The 24249-nt window shown below is 44.0% G+C and overlaps 1 protein-coding gene across 2 annotated transcripts in view; it reads right to left on the reverse strand.

The window, feature by feature from the left end:
• Nucleotides 1-6680: 6680 nt before the first annotated feature.
• The window catches only part of NHSL2 (NHS like 2), a 59331-nt gene continuing 41762 nt past the window's right edge, over nucleotides 6681-24249 (reverse strand). The window contains exons 5-8 of one of the 2 annotated variants that reach the window (XM_061136722.1): nucleotides 22410-22541; nucleotides 18731-21058; nucleotides 16858-16990; nucleotides 6681-16029 (exon numbers count right to left, since the gene is read on the reverse strand). In XM_061136722.1, the coding sequence (XP_060992705.1) occupies nucleotides 15705-16029; nucleotides 16858-16990; nucleotides 18731-21058; nucleotides 22410-22541 (2918 nt within the window). In that variant the 3' untranslated portion in view covers nucleotides 6681-15704. The remainder of the gene's footprint in view (nucleotides 16030-16857; nucleotides 16991-18730; nucleotides 21059-22409; nucleotides 22542-24249) is intronic. The other variant, XM_061136723.1, reaches the window with a different exon arrangement.

Genomic DNA, 24249 nt, shown 5'->3' on the forward strand with positions numbered 1-24249 from the left:
TTTAAGGAATCTTTCTTGACTTTGAGGCATGAATATATTTTCCTTCATTATCTTCCAAAAGCTTTATATTCTTGCTGTTCATATTTAGGTTTTTGTCTACTTGGAACCAATTTCTTAGTATGGTGTGAGGCTCACTTTTTATCATGTGAAATAAATAACAGAATGGTAGGCTTCTAAGTATTTATTGAACCCTTACAGCAACAAATAAAAATAAAGAATGAAGAAATACGAGAGATATTTATGTGGTAGAATCTGCAAAGCTTATTGAATGTAGCTTATTGAATGTAAGAAGAGACATCTATGAAGGTGTCCAGGCCCCTGGTTCATGCAAATGAGTGGATGATGAGATGATTCACTGAGGAATGAACCACAAGAAGAAGGGCAATAGGTATGACTGAGACAGCCCAGGGAAAATTTGTAAAGGAGAAGGAGGAGAAGGGCTGAAATACAGGCCTGAGGACTCCAACTCAAGAATGGAGGCTATTGAGAACAGCATGGAGGTTCCTTAAAAAGCTAAAAATATAACTACCATTTGATCCTGCAATCCCACTCCTGGACATAAATCCAGAGGAAAACTTGGTCTGAAAGGAAACACACAGTCCAATGTTCATTGTAGTGCTGTTTACAATTGCCAAGACATGGAAGCAACCTAAATATCCATCAACAAAGGGATGGATAAAGAAGATGTGGTATATGTATACAATGGAATATTACTCAGCTATTACAAAGAATGAAATAATGCCATTTGTAGCACCATGGATGGACCAAAAAATTTTCATGCTGAGTGAACTAAGTCAGACAGAGAAGGAGAAATATTGTATGACATCCCTTATATGTGGAATCTAAAAATAAATGATATAAATGAACTTATTTACAAATCAGAAAGAGACTCAGAGACCTAGAGAATGAACTTATGGTTACCAGGGAAAGGGTGGGGGAAGGGATAGTTAGGGAGTTTGGGATAGACATGTACACACTGCTATATTTAAAATGGGTAGCCAACAAAGACCTACTATATAGCACATGGAACTCTGCTCAATGTTGTGTGGCAACCTGGATGGGAGGGGAGTTTGGGGGAGAATGGATACATGTATATGTATGGCTGAGTCCCTTTGTTGTTCACCTGAAACTATTGCACTATCAGTTCAGTCCAGTTGGTAATCCACTATCAGTTCAGTTCAGTTCAGTCGCTCAGTTGTGTCTGAGTCTTTGCGACCCCATGAATCGCAGCACGCCAGGCCTCCCTGTCCATCACCAACTCTCGGAGTTTACTCAAACTCATGTCCATCGAGTCAGTGATGCCATCCAGCCATCTCATCCTCTGTCATCCCCTTCTCCTCCTGCCCCCAATCATTCCCAGCATCAGGGTCTTTTCCAATAAGGCAACTCTTCACATGAGGTGGCCGAAGTATTGGAGTTTCAGCTTCAGCATCAGTCCTTCCAATGAACAACCAGGACTGATCTCCTTTAGGATGGACTGGTTAGATCTCTTCACAGTCCAAGGAACTCTCAAGAGTCTTCTCCAACACCAAAGTTCAAAAGCATCAATTTTTCGGCACTCAGCTTTCTTCACAGTCCAACTCTCACATCCATACATGACCACTGGAAAAACCATAGCCTTGACTAGACGTATACTCCAACACAAAATAAAAATTAAAAAAAAATAAAATAAAATAAAGTGGAGAGAGAAGCAAGGGAAATTGCAAAGGAGTGCTCAGGTAAGTGAATGGGGAAACCAGGAGAGTGCAATGTCAGGGAGGCCAAACGAAGAAGCTTCTTTTTTAAGAAGAAGCTTATTGAGAAGAAGGTGGTGCTCAATGGTACCAAGTGCTTCAAAGGTATAAGACAGAACTGAAAGCATCACTGGAAGTTTTTGACATGGAGTTCTTCAGTGTCCTCAGGATAGCATGTGGACATGGCGGAAAGAGGAGGGTAGAACTCAGATCAGAGAGAGTTGTGAGAGGGTGACACATGAAGAACAGAGCTGGGCAGTGGTGACAATTCTTTCATGATGTTAATTTTTTTTTCTTGTTCAATATCTGTTGGTTTCATATTTGTTGGTTTGATATTAAGCAAAACCAAAGAATAGATAACTATCCTTTGGAGAATTTGAGGTGTTATAATTTTAAAATATATAAGTAAAATGACTTCTCATTAATTGCAAATGTTCACAAAATATTATTTCACACAGCAGTGCAGAGTTGAGACTTTTGACTCATGAAGGATCAAAAATTAAAATTTGTTTTCATTATCAACTCTTGAAAGAAATAAATTAGTCATAAATGTAGTTAATATTAAAGATTATCCTATCCTGATTTTTTTAAGTTGAAGTATAGTTGATTTACAATATTGTACTAGTTTCAGGTGTACAGCACAGTGATTCAGATATGTGTGTGTGTATAAATATACATATATATATATACATTCTTTTTCACATTTTTTCCATTATAGGTTATTACAAGATAATGAGTGTAATTCCCTGTACTATACAGTAGGACCTAGTTGTTTATCTATTTTATGTATAGAAGTGTGTTTCTGCTAATCCCAAACTCCTAATTTATCCCCTCCCCTGCTCTCCCTTTTGGTAACCATAAGTAAGTTTATATGTCTTTGAGTCTGTTTCTGTTTTGTAAATAAGTTCATTTTTATCATGATGTTAATTTAAATGAAAGGAGATGAGACACAGGATGGTAGCTGAAAAGTGATGTGAGGTTCAGGGAGAGTTATGTTTAGGATGGAGAGATATGGTGGTCTATGTTCCATCCAGGAGTTAGGAGAAAGAAATCCCAGGTTGCTGTATGACCTCCACATTGCCTTGTTATTTCCAGAGAGAGTGACCTCTCCACCCAAAAGGCCACACCATCTCAGATGATGGCTTTGCTTCCTATTTCACTGAGAAATTTGAAGTAGCCAGAAATGAACTTCCTCAGGCTCTTATATTCACACCAGTCCATAAAACCTGTGTTTATGCCCAAATACTCTGCTTTCTGTCCTCTTACTATGGAAGAACTCTCTTCACTCCTTATAAAAAGCCAGCCAACTCTTCCTCCTGTGTTCAGGGTATTATTCACTCTCACCTTTTCTTTCTTTTTTAAAAAATTTCTGAGAGAAAAGCATTGAAACATGTATATTATCAAGTGTGAAACAGATCGCCAGCCCAGGTTGGATGCATGAGACAAGTGCTCAGGGCTGGTGCACTGGGAAGACCCAGAGGGATGGGATGGGGAGGGAGGTGGGAGGGGGGATCAGGATGGGGAATACATGTAAATCCATGGCTGATTCATGTCAATGTATGGCAAAAACCACTACAATATTGTAAAGTAATTAGCTTCCAACTAATAAAAATAAATTTAAAAAAATAAAAATTTTATTGACATATGGTTGATATACAATGTAGTGTTAGTTTCAGGTGTACAGAAAAGTGATTTAGTTATATATATATATGTATGTATTACATATATATATGTATATACATATACATTCTTTTCCATTATAGGTCATTACAAGACATTGAATATAGTTCTCTGTGCTATACAGTTAGGTCCTTGTTGAGTATCTATTTTATATATAGTACTGTGTATCTGTTAACCCCAGACTCTTAATTTATACACCCCCTTTCCCTTTTGGTAACTATAAGTTTGTTTTCTATGTCTATGAGTCTATTTCTGTTTGGTATCATTTTTTTAGATTCCACATATAAATGATATCATGTGATAGTTGTCTTTCTCTGTATGACTGACTTAGTATCACCCTCACCGTTTCAATGGCTCTGCTTCATCAACAGGGCTGTAGAGTGAACTAGTCTCAGCAGTGGCCCCACTGGACTGTAAGCTCCATGAGGAATGGGGACAGTATCTGTGTTGGTCATTACTCTACCCTCAGCACCTAACACCCTGCCAGGCAGATTGCTGTTGTTGTTCAGTTGCTCAGTTGTATCCAAATCTTTGCGACCCCATGGACTGCAACATGCCAGGCCTCCCTGTCCTTCACTATCTCCCAGAGTTTGCTCAGACTCATGTCCATTGAATTGGGGATGCCATCTACCCATCTCATCCTCTGTCATCCCCTTATCCTCCTGCCTTCAATCTCTCCTAGCATCAGGGTCTTTTCTAATGAGTGGGCTCTTCACATAAGGTGGCCAAAGTATTGGAGCTTCAGCATCAGTCCCTCCAGTGAATATTCAGAGTTGATTTCCTTTAAGATTGACTGGTTTGATCTCTTTGCAGTCCAAGGGACTCTCAAGAGTCTTCTCCAGCACCACAGTTCAAAAGCATCAATTCTTCGGCACTCAGCCAGGTAGGTAGAAGGAGCCTGTTACATTTTTGCTGACCGGATGAATAACAGAAGTGGCTGGGGGAGCACACAATGTCTGAGCCATCTCAGGTGCTTGATAGATGCTGATACCATTTTATTCCTGGTATCTATGATGGATTGACTTATCCATTTGTATCTATGACATGCCCTCAGAGAAAGTTTGCTAATGGGCATGAATGAGGCTTGTGAAACACCAAAGGCCAATTAAGGCTACTGGCATGTATCCTGAAATGGTGACTACAATTTAAGAAAGCTATATACCTCATCAAATGAACTGTAATCTGTCTGAGGTAACATAAAATAAGAACTTGTGTGTTTTTTTAAAAAGATTTATTTGGCTGTGTGGGGTCTTCATTGTTGTGTGCAGACTTTCTTTATTTGTGGTGAGCAGAGTCTACTCTCTAGTGCTCAGGCTTCTCATTGCGGTGACTTCTCTTGTTGTAGTGCATGGGCTCTAGGCACACAGGCTTCAGTAGTTGCAGTGCATGGGCTCTAGAGCTCAGGCTCAGTAGTTGTGGTACAGGTGGTTAGTTGCTCCATGGCATGTGGGATCTTCCTGGACCAGGGATCAAACCTGTGTCCCCTGCATTGGCAGGTGGATTCTTAACCACTGGACCACCAGGGAAGTCCCAGAATTTGTAAGTGTTTAACCTGCACTATGCTTGGGAGAAAGACACCTGGGATGGACACAGAACTGTGTTGGCCAGATCCCCCTTCAAGGGCAGATGTTGCTTCAGCTGCTTGGAGTGCTGTCAGCCAAGAACTTTCTTTATCTGTCCCCCGCCTTTGGGGACTGCCTCTGCTGGAGAGAGTCACCTCACCCAAGGTCAGGCCCTTGGTGGGATGGCCCATAGCCAGGGACTGACTGAAGCAGGGTTGTGAAAGCCTGCCTTTGGCTTGTGCAGGACAACTCTGATGGGTCGTATTAGTGCCGGAGCTCTCTGTAGAGTCAGCCAAGGCTATGTGGCGCCTGCATTGCTGCTCTTTTCTCCTTCAGCCTAAGCCTGTTTCCTTCCCTTCTCTCCCAAAGATGTCTCCTTGGACGTTTCCTAATAAACATCCCACACACCAAACTCTGTCTCTGAGTCTGCTTCCCAGGAAACCCAACCACAACAAGGGGTCACAGGCTCAAATGCCTTCAGGAGCCTGGCAGGTGATATAAATGAATGAAGCTAATTAATTGGACTTCATATAACAGGGAGTGGTGGGGAACTGGGTAAAGTGAAGACTTTATGTTTTATCTACATTTTGAAAAATTAAAAACCAACATTAAGTACTCTGGGCAATGTATAAGAACTCAGTTCAGTCTGTGGGCTTCCTGTTGACCTGAATGACCTGTGCTTTAAAGGTATGCACTCTCTTTGGTTAAATATACTGGTATATTTAAAGTATTTAAAGGCAAAGTATCTCTTTGCCTTTAACATGTACTTTGTGACTTTGGTCAATGTGGATCAATCCCTCAAAGCTTCCCCAGCTCATGGTGGGGGGTGAAAGGGGGCCCAGACCCTGCTGGGATCAACACTAACTGGAACCACAGGGTCTCATTGAGGTACTGCATGCCATGAGGCCCACATTGAGTCAACCTCCTTCTCAGACCTTGGTCTTAAGTCTTGATACCTGCTATTGTCTGAAAGTAGCCCTGGCCCTTCTCCCTTCCCCTGTAAACTTTCTAGGTTGTTTCCAGCTCTGTGGTGTCTTTTAGGAATATCATTCCAGTGGTATCAGGGGAGGTGAGCTAGCATGGGGACTGGGAAGACAAGAAGGCTGGTTGCAAGGGCCTCACCCTTAGAGGCCTGGGCCAGTTGGGACCAGAGAACAAAGTTTTGAATGGGACTTGACCCATGAATATAGCTGTCACCACCAGTATGGTGGGACCATTCCCTTCTTGAGGGAGGAGATAATCTGAGCCATATCTGGTCTGCGTTTTTTGCTCCCAGTCCTGACTCACTCTGGTCTGCCCTGCTGGGTGGCTTCATTGAGCCAAAGAACAAAGAGGGAGTGCATGCCCTGAGCACAGTTGCTATGGCAACCTCCTCCCCTCAGGAGCCTGGTGACTGCTGCCCACTTCACCAGAGCTGTGTCTGTCTGAGACCCCTTGTTGCTTCCAGGAGTAGTTGAATGAGAATTCCTGAGACAAAGTCCTCAAGCATGGATTCCCTGCCCATATAACGTAGATTCACAGATGGATGGGTTATGTTTCTGTAAGACACTGTCCTGCATATCTGTTTTGGGCTCTCGGGGGTTTGTGAGAATCAAAGCTCATGTTTGTGGGACCCATACTTGTGTTGTTGGGAAAAGGTACTCACAAACTAGTATCTGGATAAATGAATAATTGCTACAATAAGAACCAGAGGATGAAACAGAAAAGGATTTTAACAGAAAAAGTTTATTTTAAGAAGACACAAACAGCTCTAGCTATATAAAGAATACAGTTCAATTGCTGGTAGCAAGCCAATAAGGAATGCTTTTTTTTTTTTTAAGGAAAAAAGAAAAAGAAAGAAAGACAAACAAGACCCTTTGTAATATCACCCCACAGAGGGCTCCCTTCCATTCTGTGTTGTAATTCCGAAAAGACTGAGATGACACTCTTCTCCTAGTTTATGTTGCTTCTTGAAATTTCATCCAGGGATACATTCTCATCACTGGGGGAACTGCCTCATCACTGTCTTTCAGTTTAGGATATTGGTCTGCAAGTTCCTATCTCCCTTATGTTTCTAGAGCACATTACACCCACTCAGTAAGCACTGAATGGTAAGCACTAACTTAACAAAAGTCCTCCTGACTGCAGAGTACGACTAGTCAATCCTCCTTCCTCATTTTGCTTTTGGCAAGTGTGCTACTTTTGCTGCTTTCGCGTCCAGGGTACAAGCCTGGTTCCCTCAAGGCTGGAAATCCTAATCAAAAGGCAGAAAGGAACTGTTTCATGAATGCTTTTAAATAGGGAAATCCTAAAGTTACTGGTGTCTCTGATCTTTTAAAAATGTAGATTTCAGTAAGTGGGTAAATCCCTGGGCTCAAATGACAGAAAGCAAACTAAAGGTCCCCAGAAACAAAGTTCTTAGATTTAAAAAATCCTGCAGCCTGAGAGACACGTCTAAGTGACAGAATTCATACAGGATTAAAGTCCTAGCTCTCTGTATGTTGGCCTGTCCAAAACTGCCCCAGAGGAGTATCTTCAAATGGCTTCCTGGGAGAAGTGAGCATAAGCCAATGGAAAGAAGGTTTCAAAAGACAAGAAAAGGGAAATGTCTCAGGAGCCCCCACTATCCCCTACTCCTTGACCAGCCCCATCAGACCTGGAACTGGACCAGAGAACTGATTAGAGAACTGGACAGTGTGTGTGTGTGTGTGTGTGTAAGATACACCAGCAAATGGGACCATCACAGTCCAGGTGGAGAAACCATGTTCTCACACACAGGCACATAACTTGTTATTCACTCGTATCCTCCAATATTTATACGAGCAAATGTGAAAATGTGAAACTGAGCTTTATGCTCCCAAGCAGCATGAGAGGTACAGACAGGAGTGAGATGAACAGAGATGTGGAGGAGCTTTAAGGAATCATTTTAGAGGTTCAGAAAACAGGAGGTGGCAGTGTGTTGAATGCCTGCTGGCTGTGGTGCTGCATGGGGCATCCCAAGGAGCTTATTCCTGGGACTGGGGGTCGGGGATGCAGGCGGTTTAGGCAGGGGAAAACTGTGGACATAGAACATCTTCCATACCTCACTGGTTTCATTGCTGGGGCTGAGTCTAGAACAAGTCCAAATCACATTAAAATGGGCACATGGACATTTCAGATTTTAAAACCAGCCATTGGAACCAAGAGAGCTGGCAATTTTCCTAGGAAACTGTAGATTGAACTGGAATCTCATGGCCTGGGCCACCAGACTTTCCAGAGATGGCCCTGAACACGTGATGGAAGTATTGGGCAAAGTGGGACTGATGAGCCGGGCCAGGGGTCCCCGACCATAGTTTGGAATGAACGAAATAAGAAAACTCAAAAAACCATCTTTCCTGCCAGCTTAACCCACACTTGAGGAAGCAGAGGCACATTAGATCACCAGTACAGGAGATCTGGAGAAAAGAATGAGGGTTCTACCCTGAGGTAGTTAGAGACAGGGACAGAGACAGAGACAGACGAGAGAGTCTATGAAGGGCATCTGTCACAGAGTACTGGTTGGCAAGTGCAACGCCTTTCTACCCACCTCTGTGCAGGTGAGTCTGACATTGCAGTAAATGGAAGGGCAGTGTGCACATCACCCAGCACACAACCCAGTCATCACGTGGGTCACAGAAATGCCCAACCCAGGAGTCAGTAAACTATGACAGGCAGGCCAATTTCAGTCTGCAGCTTTGTATAGCCCAAGAGCTAAGAATGGTATTTACATTTTTAAAGTGTTGTAAAGCAAGCAAACAAACACTAACAAAGAAGAAGACTATGTTACAGAGACCATCTGTTCCTCGCCCACAGAGTTCCTTGCCCACAAAGCCTGAAAGAGTTACTATCTGGACCTTTATAGTAACAATTTGTCAAACCTTGGTCTAGATGAAGAGGAAAATCCCACCAATCTCTGAGTATTCCTGAAAAGGGAAACCAGAGCAGGTTCAGGAGAAGGACTGCAACAATGGGATAACTGAAAACACCACTACTTCTGACGAGTACTGCCTGCAACTCCACTAAACCACACTAGTGAGGTACACATGAGCTTTGGAAGGAAGCCTGAGAATAGCTAAAGAGAGAGTCATGATAAGGAACATTAGGCAAAGCATGTTCTGGAAAACAGCATGCAGAGCTCAGTACTGATGAGAAAATTCAGTTATTGTTTGATAAAATTGAGATAGAGCTTGAGCCCAGGGATTGATAAAATATCAAGAAGTTTCTAGAACATAACTAAGTATCTCATGAACATCTAACAGTCTGAAACTACCTTGTAAAGTTTAATAAAGGAAGAATAAAGTAGATTCTAGGAAAGCCTATATTGGTTTGCCCTACTTTAAATAAATACCAGTTCCAAAAATTCACACTGAAAAAGAAAATAGAGGCATTAGGGATATGGACAAGAGCATTTTTCATTTTTCAAAAGAAGTCACCAGAAGATGCCCTTCTGTAAGAAGCTTCTCTCCTAAAACATGGAATTTGATCTATAAAAATTCAGTTTTTCAAATAACTCTTAGAGAAAACATCCACTGTAAAGAGTAGGGCACATATATTTAATCTGGAGGGAAATGAATGTTTCTATACTGAAAATAAGATTTGTCTTTGGATTCATGAACTAAAGAACTCTTGAACATTTTCCCTAAAGCACATATATTATTCACTGACATACCTGGGAAATTCATGTATCATAATAGTAGAAGCCAGCTGTGGGTCTTCCATAAATGCAGTGATTTGGATGAAAAAACACTGGGCCCAGAGGCAGGAGAACTGGGATTGAGGCTGGGCCCTGCCACTGCAAGACCTTGCGTAAGTTATTTAACTTTCTGGGACTCAGTTTCCTCATCTGTAAGAGGAGAGGTTGGTCCCTTTCAGCACTAACATTCCATGACTACAGATAAATATAGAAATAAGATCAATACAACAATCTAGAAATAAGAGATAATCCCCAAAGTAAGCTCTGGAGTCAGTAGAAAAAAGTAGCAATGAAATATAATAAAAAGAATAAAATTTTAACTACTAGCCAGAGTAAATATATCTCATTTAAAAATTAATGAAAAGATTTGTAATTTACAATTGATTAGGAGAGGTAAGAACATACATGTTGCTATTTCTTCACCATCATACATATGGAGGAGGAGATGAGTGTCTGGTGACTTGTACAATGGGCACAATGCTGCGTTTGCATGCAGAACATTTTGTAAAATTGGACATTAAAAAGAGCTCAACACCACATAAGGAATAAAGAAAGAGTAGTTAACTAGTTGCTGCAGTTCAGAATTTTTTGCAGATTTGTTGATATCAAATTCCACAAATATGCAAAGTCTTAAAAATCAAATCTACTTCTATAAGAACCTCCCTAGAGAATAGCCACCACAGGGAAGATAGACATTTAAGGGTCGGCAGTACCAAACAAATGTAACACCTTTTCTTTTTCCTATTTGTGGATTAAAAAATTGTTTTTAAACCAAAAACAGGCCAGATGTGCTGGCTAAGTCAAATCAAAAGTTTCTGCAGGTTGAGCAAGTAGTTGATTCAATATGATAATTACTTAATACCAAATAAACATATTATCTGACGAACATGATAACATAAGTCACATGGCCGGAGATTGATCATGTAATGTAATGACAGCAGAAAAGATAGGAAAGGCTAGAATCATTTGGAGTCGTGGCTATAGTGACTCAGGAGCTTGAAGAAGTAACATTACTAGAACACACACACACATACACACACACACACACGCAGACATACACTATTCGGATACTGCTGCTGCTGGTCCTGGGACCATGCTTTGAGAACCACTGGCCTAGATTTTGGGCTTTATTGAACAGAAGTAGATATATATTTCACATAACTCATTACTTATGCAAAATTTTTTGCTAAACTTATTAAAAGTGCCTCAAATGTGTGCCTATGACCATTTCCTACTGTATTCCTCTACAAAATGTTTCGGATTATTAAAAAATTTATTTCGTATCCTTGTAAAAATCCTTATCATTTTTGCCACCCTTTCACAAAGTTAGCTCTTTGCATCTCTTTCTCACTCTCTCATCATTTTAAATCCATAATAGTTTAGTCACTTATAGCTGAAATACACACAAAAGCTTTGGAGGGACCGTACTCTGGAATAGATCTGGTCTCATTCTCACACCAAGAGAAAGTGGTAGCACAAAACACAGATAAGGGTTGGGGTCGAGGCTGCGTGCAGTAAAGTTGCACCTTGAGGAAGTTTAATAATCACTACTGATACCAGATGGCTGACACTGATCTGGCACTTATTGGACAGTTTCACCTTTCATAAACAAGACACATTTTCACAAACTCTTTAAATCCTTATGTTTTTTAAGTAGTAATAATTGCATTTGTGTAAAAATGTTAAGGTACAATAAGAATTATCTAGGCCTTCTTAGTGTCTTGAGTAGCCATTTCTGAGACTCCCTTGGTAGAAACTATACTGAACAGCACTGAGAATGAGAATTTAATTGACCATCAGCAATTTACTCAGATAGTTCCAGGAGATTATATTTTCTATATTTAGGAATTAGTTATCAGTGAATTTGACCTTTCCATGGTGAAAAATATACTTCTGTAACTGATAGATGCCTAAAATTCTACAAGTAGAACATCATTCCTTTGGCTTAAGGCTTTTTCCCTGTTAAAATGCAAATGACCCCCCAAAGAGGTTTCAGTAAGCCTTATAATCTCAAAGAAAAGGAATTTATTCCTTTCCTGAGAGCATGCTTTCCTTAGCAAGGAGGAGGACAAACGGGGAGGCATTCAGGAGAGTTGGTACCAAGAAGTAAGGTCTGGGGGTAATGGAGCAGAAAGAGAAGACAGAGGATGCCAATGACAGACCTCCAACTCATTCACTATTTTGCTGAAGGGCTGTCCCTGACAGTATTCCTACTGAAATGAGTGCTAACTTGCCACTTGGAGCAGGTTACTTAGAAATCAGCCATGTTTTCTGATAATATTGAAGAGTCTTTGATGTATAGGCATACAAAGGTTTAGAACCATGGAAAAATTGATGGCAATGAAACATTTGGTGCAACAACAGATGGGGAGTTATCCTCCCCCCCTCAAATCAGAAGAAACGTATGTGTCCATAGGAAAAAGTTAAATTGATATTACTTTACAGAGTGCAAATTGCAAGGCCGGGATTAGGGTAAGGCACTTACATGGCCCTGAGAGTGGGTGCCTCCTTAAATTTTGCACCCCAGGTGCCTCACTCACCCCACTCTAGCCCTGGCCCTGGCAAATCATATTAAAGTGAAGGCTGGCCATTGTGTTACATACTTGGTGATAACTGAAGGCTGTACTGGAGGGACAGAGCACTGACTATGAACTTGTCTTTTTAGGGAATAGTTTGTTGATGAGGAAGAGAGCAGGTGCATGGACAGATCTGCTCAAACTGATGGGTCTTGTGGGATCACAATCTGACCTGTGTCACTGGAGAATTAAAATGGGTGTCTGGTGACACTCTTGTTATAAGAGCCTTGCAGACTCTCCTCTGTCTTTGTACATTCAAGGTAATGTTTCCAGATCAACTGGTTGATTTGTGGTCAGTAAGCTAGCATGAGCTTTTTTGCTTCCTATGATCTTGCCTCTTTAAAGGGTGAGCTGTTGGCTAGGGATGCAGTTCACAGGAATACGTACTGAGGGACAAGTTGGGGCCAGGTGGGAGACCCAGGTGAGAGACTGAGGCAGGCAAAGGACAAGAGACAGCAGCAAAGATTCCCGTTGTGCTAAGAATGACTTGTTTTCCACCCTCAACCTTTGAACCACAAACACATAATGAATACCCACCAAGGGCAAAGTGCTCTTAGCTACCGATTAACCTCCTCCCCTGGGGATGACTACCTCTACCCCTGACTAGACAGAAGTCAGTCCAGCAGAGAATCCTGCTGCTATTAGTTGGAATCAGAGGAAACAAAGGGACAGAAACAAGTTGAATAGGAAGTTGATTTCCTGGGGCTAACTTCATTTCATCTGAATCCCTTCTGTATTCCACCTTCAAAAATTATTATTTTTATTCACACTAGTAATAGTGGCAACAGTGGGTTTTCTGAAAGCCTTACTGGAAGGGGCTTTCTGCCTCTCTTCTCTAGTCTTGGCAGAGTAGGTGCAGAAGGCAGCAAACACTGCGGCTTGTGCCTGGATGGGAGACAGAGTTGGTGTTATGATAAACAAGGGGAAGCAAAACGTTGAGTGCTAGGACTAGGAGAGCTGTCTGGTATGATGTTCATCAAAGATTGACAGAAATTCTATAGTTTGGTTGTTTGTTTAGGACTAGGTCCACCTGTTGCAATATTAAATGATTATTACCAGTCCTCAATGTTACCTCTGACCACACCATCTCTGCCCTGAATCCTTTTCTGCTAATGGGAACAACACTGGGTATTGGAGGGCCATAGTAAAGATGTATAAGACTTTCTAAAAATTGCAGGCATGCAGAATATTGCAGAGGAAAGCAAGACAGGGTAATTGAAAAACTTCAAGATGTCTGGGTATTCGGCTTTAGAATCTTTGGGGAAAACCACCAGAGGCAGCAAAATGAGGGGAGAGACAAAAGTAGCAAACAAGAAGCTTCCAAAAAAGTCAGCAGAAGTAACAAGTCCTATATGATGTGAGTCTCATACTCTGTTTTATAGCTCATAATGGTTCAAGAGTAGAGGGCCCAGGCAGTCTTTCACTTTTGTTAGGCAAAAGAACGAACACTCCATTTCCCCACAGAGGAAAATGTTTCTGTCCTTTGAAATTCTGAGTCGAGGGCAGACAAGTGTGGTATTTGTATATAAATTAAGACTAGGAATGAATCTTATTTTACTTCAGGCAAAACCTCTGAAATCTGGTCAGGGCCTTTGAACCAACTAGTTGGAATGCTTTCAAAAGCAACTGAGCTTTTGGTAACTGTCTATTATTCGAAGTAGCTTCTGTCTAAATCAGGGGGAGGTGCTAATGGTAAGGGAGTGGATGGGCCTGGTCTGTACTCAGAAGTCTAGAATTCCAAACTGTACCAACCAAGGGCCCAGGCCTAGGCCTTCTCTGTGAGAGGCCCAAGTCCCCTCAGCACTTAGTGTGGTTTTCCAGCTGCTCTGTCTGCTGTGTGGGCAGCTGGGCTAAAGGGTTTGCTTCTTATTGAGACCTATCAAAATCAAGACCTGCTTGTCTCTGGGGGGACGTTTCCACATCCTCCAAGAGGTTGACCAATGAATCTGTTGGGTAGGGGGTGAAGGAGGAAGAGGTCAGGATACCCTCTTTGTGAATTTCATTTGACTTTCTTTTTTCCCTCTTGGGAATGGCGGACAATTAATTTTCCATTATTGGTCAGCCAGTTTTCTTGGTTCAAAGCTGTCTGTTTTCCCCCTCAATCTCTCAGAAACCAGACATATGAAAATCAAATGAATCACAGTTCTTGCTTTGCTTAGAAAATTGAACTGACAAGAATAGTTAGTGTCTATAAGCTTTGGTAGGGGGTGGGGGGAAGGGGTCACAATGATTGTTCTGGTGCTCTGTCAGCATCCCATTTAACAAAGTTCTTACTTTCTCCCCTAGCATGGTTAATTGAAAACTGGTCAAACAGCAGAACCTAAATGGCAAAAAGTAGCCCTTTTTTGGGGGGTTATGGACCACAGTAACTTGCAAGGCTGCCTTTCAGATTTTCGATCTATCCTTTTAGTGTGTATGTTCTCGGCTTGGGAACAGAGGAAGATTTCCTTCAAACAAAATAAAACCAACCACAAACCACAATCTGAACTGAATGGTGGTGGGCAAGCTACACTTACTTTCTCTCCTCCTTGAGCCTCTGAAGATGCTCTTCCTTCAGCTAATGACTTCATGTAATGAATGCTATATGCAAATGAAACCAGAGTTCTTCAAATGCAGCATGAGCTGGGCACAGACACTAGCTATCGTTGGTGGCAGACACTTGAAGGATCTCAAAGCACATGTGTGAGTTACCTTGGGTAGATGTGAGTGAACAGATGACTGCCTTGTTTGTTGACTGAGCTTGGTTCATCCAAAGCAACCCAGTTCTGATCTTTTCTAGCAGAGGAGTGAGGAGGGGGAGGTCTATATGTTTACTGAAACTCATCACCCTGATCTCCGTGTAGACAATCAAACTGAAAAAGGCATGAAGTTCAGGACAGAGTCACATTCATATTTTGCACTACAAAGGCCATCCAATCAACCCCATGCCGAAATAAATGCACACCTGCAAACCTCTCATGGGAGAGAGTTATACTGTGGTTGAAGAGGCATTAGAGTCCTTCTGTTTCTCCACACAAGGTCATCAGGGCCTTGATGGGAAAGTGAATAATCAGCATTGGCACCCTATATCCCCTGGGTTTGGCAGCCCTCAAACTGCTCTCTCACTGCGCCCCTCAGTGACAGGAGCCAGGGATGGAGCAGTCTGGTGATTGGTTGAAAAGATGGCACGTGTGCCCTTGCATCTGAGAATTTCTTCTAAGTGCATACCACTGGAGGAAATAAGGAGAAAATTTGTACTCAGTAATGGCAAGATTTTAAGTAGGAAAATGTAAAATGTCTGAAGATGATTAAAGTGCCTGATAAATTTAGTTCTAGATGTGGCCTCTCTCCTGCTGTCCAGAGTGTAAGTTAACGTCAAAGAAATGCAGGCTTTTTTGTTATGTTCTTTTTCAAAACCCTCTTTTCCTCTTCCCCCTTCTCTACTCAAGTTTAGTAACTAAACCTTGCTTGCTGAACCCAGGGCTTAGGTACTGGGGTTATCAGGGGTTTTGTAGTCTTTTGAAAATTGTGCAATAATTCGCCGAGCCAGTGGGTTAGTGGTCTTCAGCAGTTCGGCTGCTGAGGGGCGGGACCTTGGAGTTGCCTTGCTTCCCTTCTTCTGTAGCAAGGCCTTGAAATCATCATTTCTGCCAGCATCTAGGTTGGCACTGCCGCTTGACCCTGCAGAGGCAGCCAACTCACTGACCGGAGACTCAGGTGGGTTCCTTACTGGTGAGTGGGAGCTTGGTCGGCTGCTGCCAGCAAAGGTCTCACCAGGTTCCTTCCAGCCAAGCAGCTTTCTTTTGGACCTAAATAAGAGAAAGTGTGCTTTCAGTGAATTCATGCGCAAACATTTTCTACTGCTTCATATAGTGTCATGAGTGTCAGTGACATGACCTGGGAACAAACTGGGAGCTTTGTGAGCAGTTGTACTACCAGCTTTCTCTTTCTCTGCCAAGTCCTCAGAGTTCCTCCTGTCCCTATACTCCTTTCAATGTCCACGTATGGAGTCACTGGGCCTGTGCCTACCGGCTCAGCCTGCCCAGGTTCTGGGACCAAGGAAGAATTTAAGGAGTCAAGGCTAGTAGCTCAGTGACTCTGAATCAAGACAGTCTGGGAGCTGATCCTGTTCTGAACTTGGGCTCCAACTCCAGTAACTGGGCTCTTTCCAGTTTCCTCACTATTGAATCCCTGCTTTGTGCCCCAGTCCAATAACTGGGTCCCCGTGTGGTCATCCTTTGGCTAAGTTCCTACTTTGATGCTCAGCCTGGTGTCCCACTTTACTTTTTGATGAGTTTTTTTTTTTTTTTTTGGTACAGGAATTCTGTGAAGGGTTAAATGTCTCTGACTGTAGGCAGAGCTGTGAGAGAGCAGATGGAGCCACAATAGGCCATGTGGTTGCTAAGAGACGAGGGGCCTCTCACTCCGCACCTGGTCCTCCCTTCCCTGCCTGCCCCTCCTCCACTTCACCCGAAGATGTCAGTGAATCAGAGATGTGAGGCCCTGGTCTGTGTTCACATACGTGGACATCTGAACTTAGTCTCCAGTTTCCACTCTAATGCTTAGAGGTAGCAGTTTTTCTTCTGGTATAAGGAGAGAAGGCAATTATAATGGGAATTAAAGAAATTGGTCCAGACCTGTGGATCACAGTAAATAAATCTTCAGTTGTACGTGAAGCCACAAACACGTCATCATCATCTTCTGCAATCCATTCGGCTGTTTTATCACTGATTACACTTTTTTCTTCAGTGCTTGGTTCCATCGAACTCCCTAGGCATAAAAACCAGAAAGAATTACTTTGACCACAATCATTAGGACAAAGCACATTCTCAGATGTATTTCATCTGATGTTCAGAGCAACTCTGGGAGGACAGCAGGGCAGAGACTTGCTGTTTCCATTCTGCAGAGAACAAGATGTTCCAAAGGTTAGTGATTTGGCCTGCGCAATGTGGAGGGAGTGATGAAGACCAGCCTGGGTCCCTGTTTTCTCGTGCCTTTTCCATTACAACAATGCTCAGGTTGCCTGAGCATTCTCTTGTTTTAACTGTATCATTTTTAAAACTCAAGGAGCTGAGAACAATCTAAAGCAATGACTCAACCAGTGGGTGGAAGTGGGACCTATCTGAATCTCAGAGGGAGCCTGTGGAGTTTGAGGAAGCAGATTCTAAAATTACTTGTGGCTTTGATTTGTTTGCTTGTTTTAGTTACAATGATTTAACTTATGTTGAAAATCCAATTCAGCTTAAGGAAGGCCATAAAATTTTGATGTTTGTGTTAAGCGTTTCAAAAAGGATGAGAAACACAGACGAACCTGGAGGACATTATGTTAAATGAAATAGCCAGTCATCAAAAGACAAATACTATATAATTCCACTTACATGTGGTCCCTAGAGGAGTCAAATTCATAGAGACAGAAAGTAGAAGAGTGGTTGCCAGGGGCTGGGGGGAGAGGATGATGGGTAGTTATTGTTGACTGGGTACTGACTTCAATTTTGCAAGATGTAGAGAGTTCTGGAGATGAATGGTGGTGATGGTTGCACAACACTATAAATGTGCTTAACACCTACTGAACTGTGCACTTAAAAATGGTTGCATGCATGCTAAGTTGCTTCAGTCTTGTCCAACTGTTTGCAACCCTATGGACTAGAGCATACCAGGCTCCTCTGTCCATGGAATTCTCCAGGCAAGAATACTGGAGTGGCTTGCCATTTCCACCTCCAGGGGATCTTACTGACCCAGTCATTGAACGCATATCTCTTCTGTCTCCTGCATTGGCAGGCAGGTTCTTTACCACTAGTGCCACCTGGGAAGCCCTCAAAATGGTTAAGATGGTAAATTTTACATTATGTGTATTTTACCACAGTTAAAGCAAAAAAAGACAAGAAAAAAAAAAAACCCAAAAGGATAAGAAATATCATCTAGCTTGGTCTTATGGTTCCAGGCAGAGATAGGCTCAAACCATCCAAGAAAGTGAGCCCCCTTTCCTCTAGAAAACACTAAGAGAAGCTGCTGGTGGTAAAATATTACACTGCTTGAAGCCCGCCAGCCTGCTATGGCACTTGAACTCAGACTGGGAGGGTACTTAATCCCATGAATGAAACTAAATTTAGTGGAAGCTGGTGAAAAGTGCTGTCTAGTGAGATGGAGAGACTGTTCCTAGGGCAGGAGATGCCTGCCTGAGGAGGAAGATGGGTTCCTAAGGTCCTAGGGTGCTGAGACCTAGTTTGATTTCATTAGTTCACCACTGGGGGTTCCAGGGTATACTGTTCCATACTGTCCCATACTTCACTGATCACTGTGGAAACCCCCCTGACCCCCGGATCAGTCCTGATCCCAAGGGCAGTGAGACCAATTTAGAGTAACTCAAACCTCAAGAGGTGTCCCCTCTTGATTTGGTCACCCTGGGATCAGGCTCATTTTCTGGGGGCATTTGCTTCTGCCTCTGGCACCCCATCCTCACTCTTGTCTCTTCTGGGATTGAAAGGAAAAGCCCACAGACATTTTACTAACCTGGAGGACTTGCTTCCCTTTCACTGTTGGACTGTGGCATTGAGGTCATCCTTGTACCAGCAGATGGCAGGTGGTCATCAGTTGGGAGACACTTGGCATCTTCCTCCAGGGTGATGATGGGGCTGAGGGGCAGTCTTGGTTCAGTCACATAGGCCTCCACTTGAGCCGTGGGTGAAGTGAGAGGCAGGTACAGCACGCTGGGCTTTTTTGGTACAGGAGGCGGAATCTTGCCTTTCTTTTTCTCAACTTCCTCTTGGCTCTGGAGGCTAATTCTTTCAGGCAGGGCTCTCCCCTTAGGGCCCTCATCCTCCATACTTCCCTGGGGAGGTTGCTGTGTTCCTGAGAAGAAAGCACCAGAGGAACTGGCAAAAGGCGTGAAAACAAGAGATGAGGGTGCTGTGGACTCCCCTGGGCTTCTGCTCTCAGGGAAGCTGGAGGACTTTGATTTCCGCACCACTGTGTAGATATCTTGAGGCAGTGGCCTTATGTGCTGAATTGAACTCTTAGGAGTCATAGCCAAGGTAGGCGAAGTTAGTGGGTACTCCTCGGGGACAGATGGTGGCTTGTGGACTAAGCTTGGAGGCCTTCGGGCCAGAGGGGGCTTCTCGGCTATGGGAGGTTTCATCTTCCTCTCTGGCAAGGTAAAGACTTCAGCTCCTGACTCCTCAGCATAGTCAGGGCTCTCGATGTCATCTTCCAGCTCAGACTTGCTGACTGACCTCAGGCGAACAGAACGTAAGTCAGACTGAGTAACCATGGGCATGATTGGCTGGTTGGGGCTAGTTTTCTGGGCCAGCTTGGCCCCAAAATTTGTATCTGAGTGATGCTGGCTCACCTTGTTTTTGCTTCGGATTGAGATACTCATCCCAGACAGATCCAGGTTGGTTGAAGAGGTCAATGGTAGGTCAAACGATAGCCGTGACTTGGACATTTTCTCCATTGGTGATGTTGGGGGTAGTGATGACTTCCTCTCAGGTACCACTGGACGCACCCGGACACTGCTGCTTGAAGGGGGCAAGTGGCCCAGGGTCAAGGACATGGAGACAGTGGGTGTTGGTGTCTCTGACTGGCTGGAGTATCCACTGGATGGTGACATCAGCCCAGTAGGCCTTCCTGGTGAGGATACCTCCCTGGCCTCCACCTCGATGGAAAGTTGGGAAGGTGTCGTGGCTCTGGAAGTGGAAGGGGAAGCAAGAGACTCTGAGCTGCCCTGAACTTGGGTGCACTCAATGACTGTGGTGCCAGTGGCAGTGCTGGAGCTGGACAAGGATTGGTAGGTGTCACCAGACTTCCAGTCAGTAAGATACCAGTGATGGGCGAATTGTGTACCTTCTGGGTCTTTGAAGGTTGGCACAGCTGGGTGACCCTGAGTATCTGGGTGGGATGAGTGATGTCCTTGGTGTTCCAAGGATAGACAAAGGCTCCTGGGCCTCTGGTCCTTGGGTAGTACTGACCCACCTTCTGGCAAGAGGACTGGTTCATCTTTGACCAGTGAGACACTGCGAGTTGGAGGGGAAGGCTTCTTCTTGGCCTTCTTGAGTGAGATGCTCTTGGACCTCTGCCTTCTGTGATGGGCCTCCTGTTGGGCACTGAGGGAGGCAATGTTGTCAGCACTGTTACTGCCCTCAGAACTCGTACTGGCATAAGGTAGGGCACAGGCTTCACTGGCCTTCTGCTCCTCCTCATAGTCCACATCCATGGTACCTGTATCTGTGGGTACAGACAGTGACCGCTCCCGGAACCTGCTGGCCCCACCTGGGCCGGTCTCCAGCCTTGAGGTACCACTGGTCAGAAGGCCAATCTTGGAGGGTCGTTCTGATACTTGGCTTCGTTGAGTAGGATGCTGAGAGTAGCCAGCAGGCCCACTGCATCCTGCTGGGTTATCACGAGTGACAAAGAGTGTAGCAGCCTCCTTAGGAACAAGAGGTGGCAGTGTATGCAGAGAGACCCAAGAATTCCCAGAGGAAGGATTTTTTCCATTTTCATTGACTTGACTGCTCTGAGCGGTGGCACTTGGAGTCACATAGGTAAAAGCATCTCCCTTCCAGGAAGCGGAGAATGTCGATTCTGTTGGTCCATTGCAAGAACCAGGAATGCTATACACCATTCCCATGTTCTCCATTCCAGGGGGTTTTGTGGCACCCCATGCTTGGAGAGGTTCTTCTGGATGACTAGAAGGATTTCTTAATACTGGTGAGGTGAGATTTGGGAACCGAGCTTCCTGACTGAGTGCAACTCTTCCATGAACACTTTCTGGAACTGAATGGCTGGGCCTGATGTCTGAGGTGGTAGAGCGGGCCACACTGCCTGCTGGGCTGTTGCTGTGACCTGGAGGAGGTAAACATAGAATGTTAGTGGTATGGTTAGGGATCCCCCAGCAGCAGCTGTCATCAAGGAGATGGGATCACCAATTTTTTGTCAAGAAGCATTTGCCAATAGCTTGGTCAGAATTCCTTGGTTCTTCCTTTCCATAGTTGAGGATGCTGGGGGAAGTTGAGTCCTTACCCATCACCACACAGTGAGTCACAGGGTGCCCTTGAATTGTCCAGATGGCTGCCAAAGACTTTCCAGCTTTTTGTAAAAAATTATTTTTTTAATTGAAGGATGATTGCTTTACAACATTGGTTGGATTTTTGCCATACATCAACATGAATCAGCCATAGGAGGGAGGTTCAAGACGGAGGGGACATATGTACATCTCTGACTTTCCAGCTTTGAATATGCCTTTCAGAGCTGAAGTAGCATGTGGGACAGCCATGTTTTTTCCCCCCCAGGTTTCCACCCCAGGCTCAGGAAGCCACCACAGCCCTCAGCATTCACCTCTCCAGAGATGAGAGCAGAGGCTTTCAAACTGATAAAGGACAGCAGTGTGACCTTCAGTTCCAGCAGCACATTGGGAGTATGCCACAGCTGAAAAGTTCAGAGTTTGGTTGCATTCTTGGCTTTTTAGATTGGCAACAGGAGAAAGTGAGGATAACTTACAATGTGAGGAAACCATTCAGATGTTGAAAACCCCCAAAGGTTTTCTCATATACATAACAATTATTACGATGAATGAAGGATGACGATGAAGATGACTACTCTCATGATAATTTATAATAACAGCCACTGTTTGCTGAACACATACCATATACCAGGCACATGATAGGAAAATTACATACAATAACTCTAATCCTCACGACCACTCCATGGGTTGGAATCATCATTCCCATTCACAGATGAAGAAGCTGAGGCTCAAAGAGGTTAGGGAACTTGGCTAAGGCCTCACAGTTAGTAAGTGGAGAGGCCAGAATTTGTACACATTTCTCTGGTCTGCGCTTTTTAGATGGCATTCATTTAATGGCAGTAATGGTTTTGTGAAGATGCTACTTTTAGTGATGATTTCCTTTTTTATCCGCCTAAAGTTGACATATATAGCTATATTCTACTTAAAATGGGAAACAATAACATAACAAATTTATTAGACTGGAGATCTCCTGTCCATTTTCAGTTGCTGCCCTTTACAAAAGGCTTTTGGTTATCCTTAATTACTATTAATATATTGCCTTTTTCAAGATGTCCAAAGTCCCCCTCTCCCCCAATCACTCCTGTTCTCTATCACAGCAATAACACTTGGGTTGCAGAAATGGTAAGAGTGAGCAAAGGAAAAGGTTTGGGGGATCAGCTATGGTGGGGTCACCTTGGTCTCGCTGGGAATAGTTAGAGAATCCAATAATGGTCCGCCTCCGCCTCAGGGTGGACTTGGGGTTCACGGCTGTCTCTGTGTTAAACAACGAGTGTCGCAAACTTGCATGTTTATCAAACTGCTGCCCTGTAGCCAAAATAAAGACACTTGGGTGCATCCTGGTTTCTGTTCACAGTATGGTAGAAACTGGCCTGAGGTAGAGAGAAGGGATGATGGCAGTAGCGATGAGAATGAATAGCATTCAGGCAGGTGACCCTTCTTCCCCATCCCTCCCATCTTGGCCCTGGGCACCCGCAGCTCCAAAGCATGCATGCTGAAATTCAGAGGTCCGCCCTGGGGTTACCTGTGAGTCTTAGGTGGCTGAGAGCTGTGGTTTTCAACCCTGGTTTTATATCAAAATAAACTGGGTGGCTTTTCAAACTCCAACAACTGGACCCCATCTCAGAACACTTAACACTCTGGGAATAGGGCCCAGGTAGAAGCATTTTCTCAGACTCCCCAGGTGATTGTTCAGATGTACAACCTGGGGTGAGAACCCCTGAAGTGGAGAGACAGGTTGAGACTAGATGTTTGATTGCAATCTTTTCTCAGAGAATGCTTTAACTTGGGCCAATGAGTGTCTCCAAGAAATTGCCCCATCCTGGCATCCAGGAAGCAGTCAGATAACCTGCCCTCCAGCCCCCTGATCACGTTTGATCAAAGTTCGCCCTGCATGGTAACTGAGATCTACTTATGTCAAAGCACCAGCTCAGTCTTTGCTTCTGTGGAGTTGCTAGGGCAAGGACAGGGTGAGGGCAGTGGAGTGAAGTTTGCTGCTTCCCACCACTGTCTCTCTTTCAGCGGCTGGCTAACCAAACCCTCCCCTCTTAGTCCCATGGACACATAGCTACCCCCCTCCCCAGCAAGTGGCTCTGTGGACAAAACACAGGGCCAGCCTCACTGAGGGCAAGGTAGAAGTTCAAAAACAAAGTGCCCACCATCACTTTGTGAGCTTTCCCTCTCAGCCCCCACACTTTTGGGTACATCTCCTGAGGCTCTGGGCTCTGTTTCCTGCCTCTGATTTTCTGAGATGACACCATGGCAATGGATGACCTCATATCCAGGGAGTATCACCAACTGTGGCCAGAGCTGTCCTTATCATCTTCATCAACTTTTTCCAGCACACCACAGGCCAGTGCTGGCTCACAGGGTGCCTCTGGTCCCCTTGGGTTAGGAGGTCTTTATCTCATCAAGTTGTTGGCCCTATCTCCTTCTGAAATGGTTGACCTTCCTCCTCTTCCACTTATAGCTGGTGAAGTGTGGTGAATGAATTAATAATGGGCATGGTACAGGGTTCCACATGTCCCCAGAGAAAAAGCCAGCTGAGCTGTGTACAGTATTTTTCCCATCTCAAGGTAGTACCAGGTTCTTCTTTGATCTTGCACATTAGGAGGAAGCCCACCCCAACTAGGAGACTGAGTGACGACTCAAAGTGCTGCAATGCCCTTGGTCTGTGCTCTGTCTGATCTTACTATTTACCACCAGCACCCTGAACCCCACATGTCCCCTGAAACTCCTATCTGTGTGCTCCAAACCCAGCTTCTGACACCAAACATAACTCATACACTCTAAGTTTCCACAATGCTCCAAAGAGTACACAAATTCATAAAGTTTTAGAGTTTTCTGGTAAGAGAGTTTCCTTTGCCATCAAATGGTCTCAGTTAGCGTGGCAGGGCCAGTAGAAAGTGAAGAAAGAGCATGCCTCCATTCCCTGGTGAGATCCACGATCTTGACAGTGCAGGGTGAGCCAGTAGCAAAGAAAGTCTTGCTCCCTCCCCCAGCACCCAGTGCATTT

This window comes from Dama dama, chromosome X, assembly GCF_033118175.1.
Source record: "Dama dama isolate Ldn47 chromosome X, ASM3311817v1, whole genome shotgun sequence".
In the NCBI taxonomy this organism is placed as follows: domain Eukaryota; kingdom Metazoa; phylum Chordata; class Mammalia; order Artiodactyla; family Cervidae; genus Dama; species Dama dama.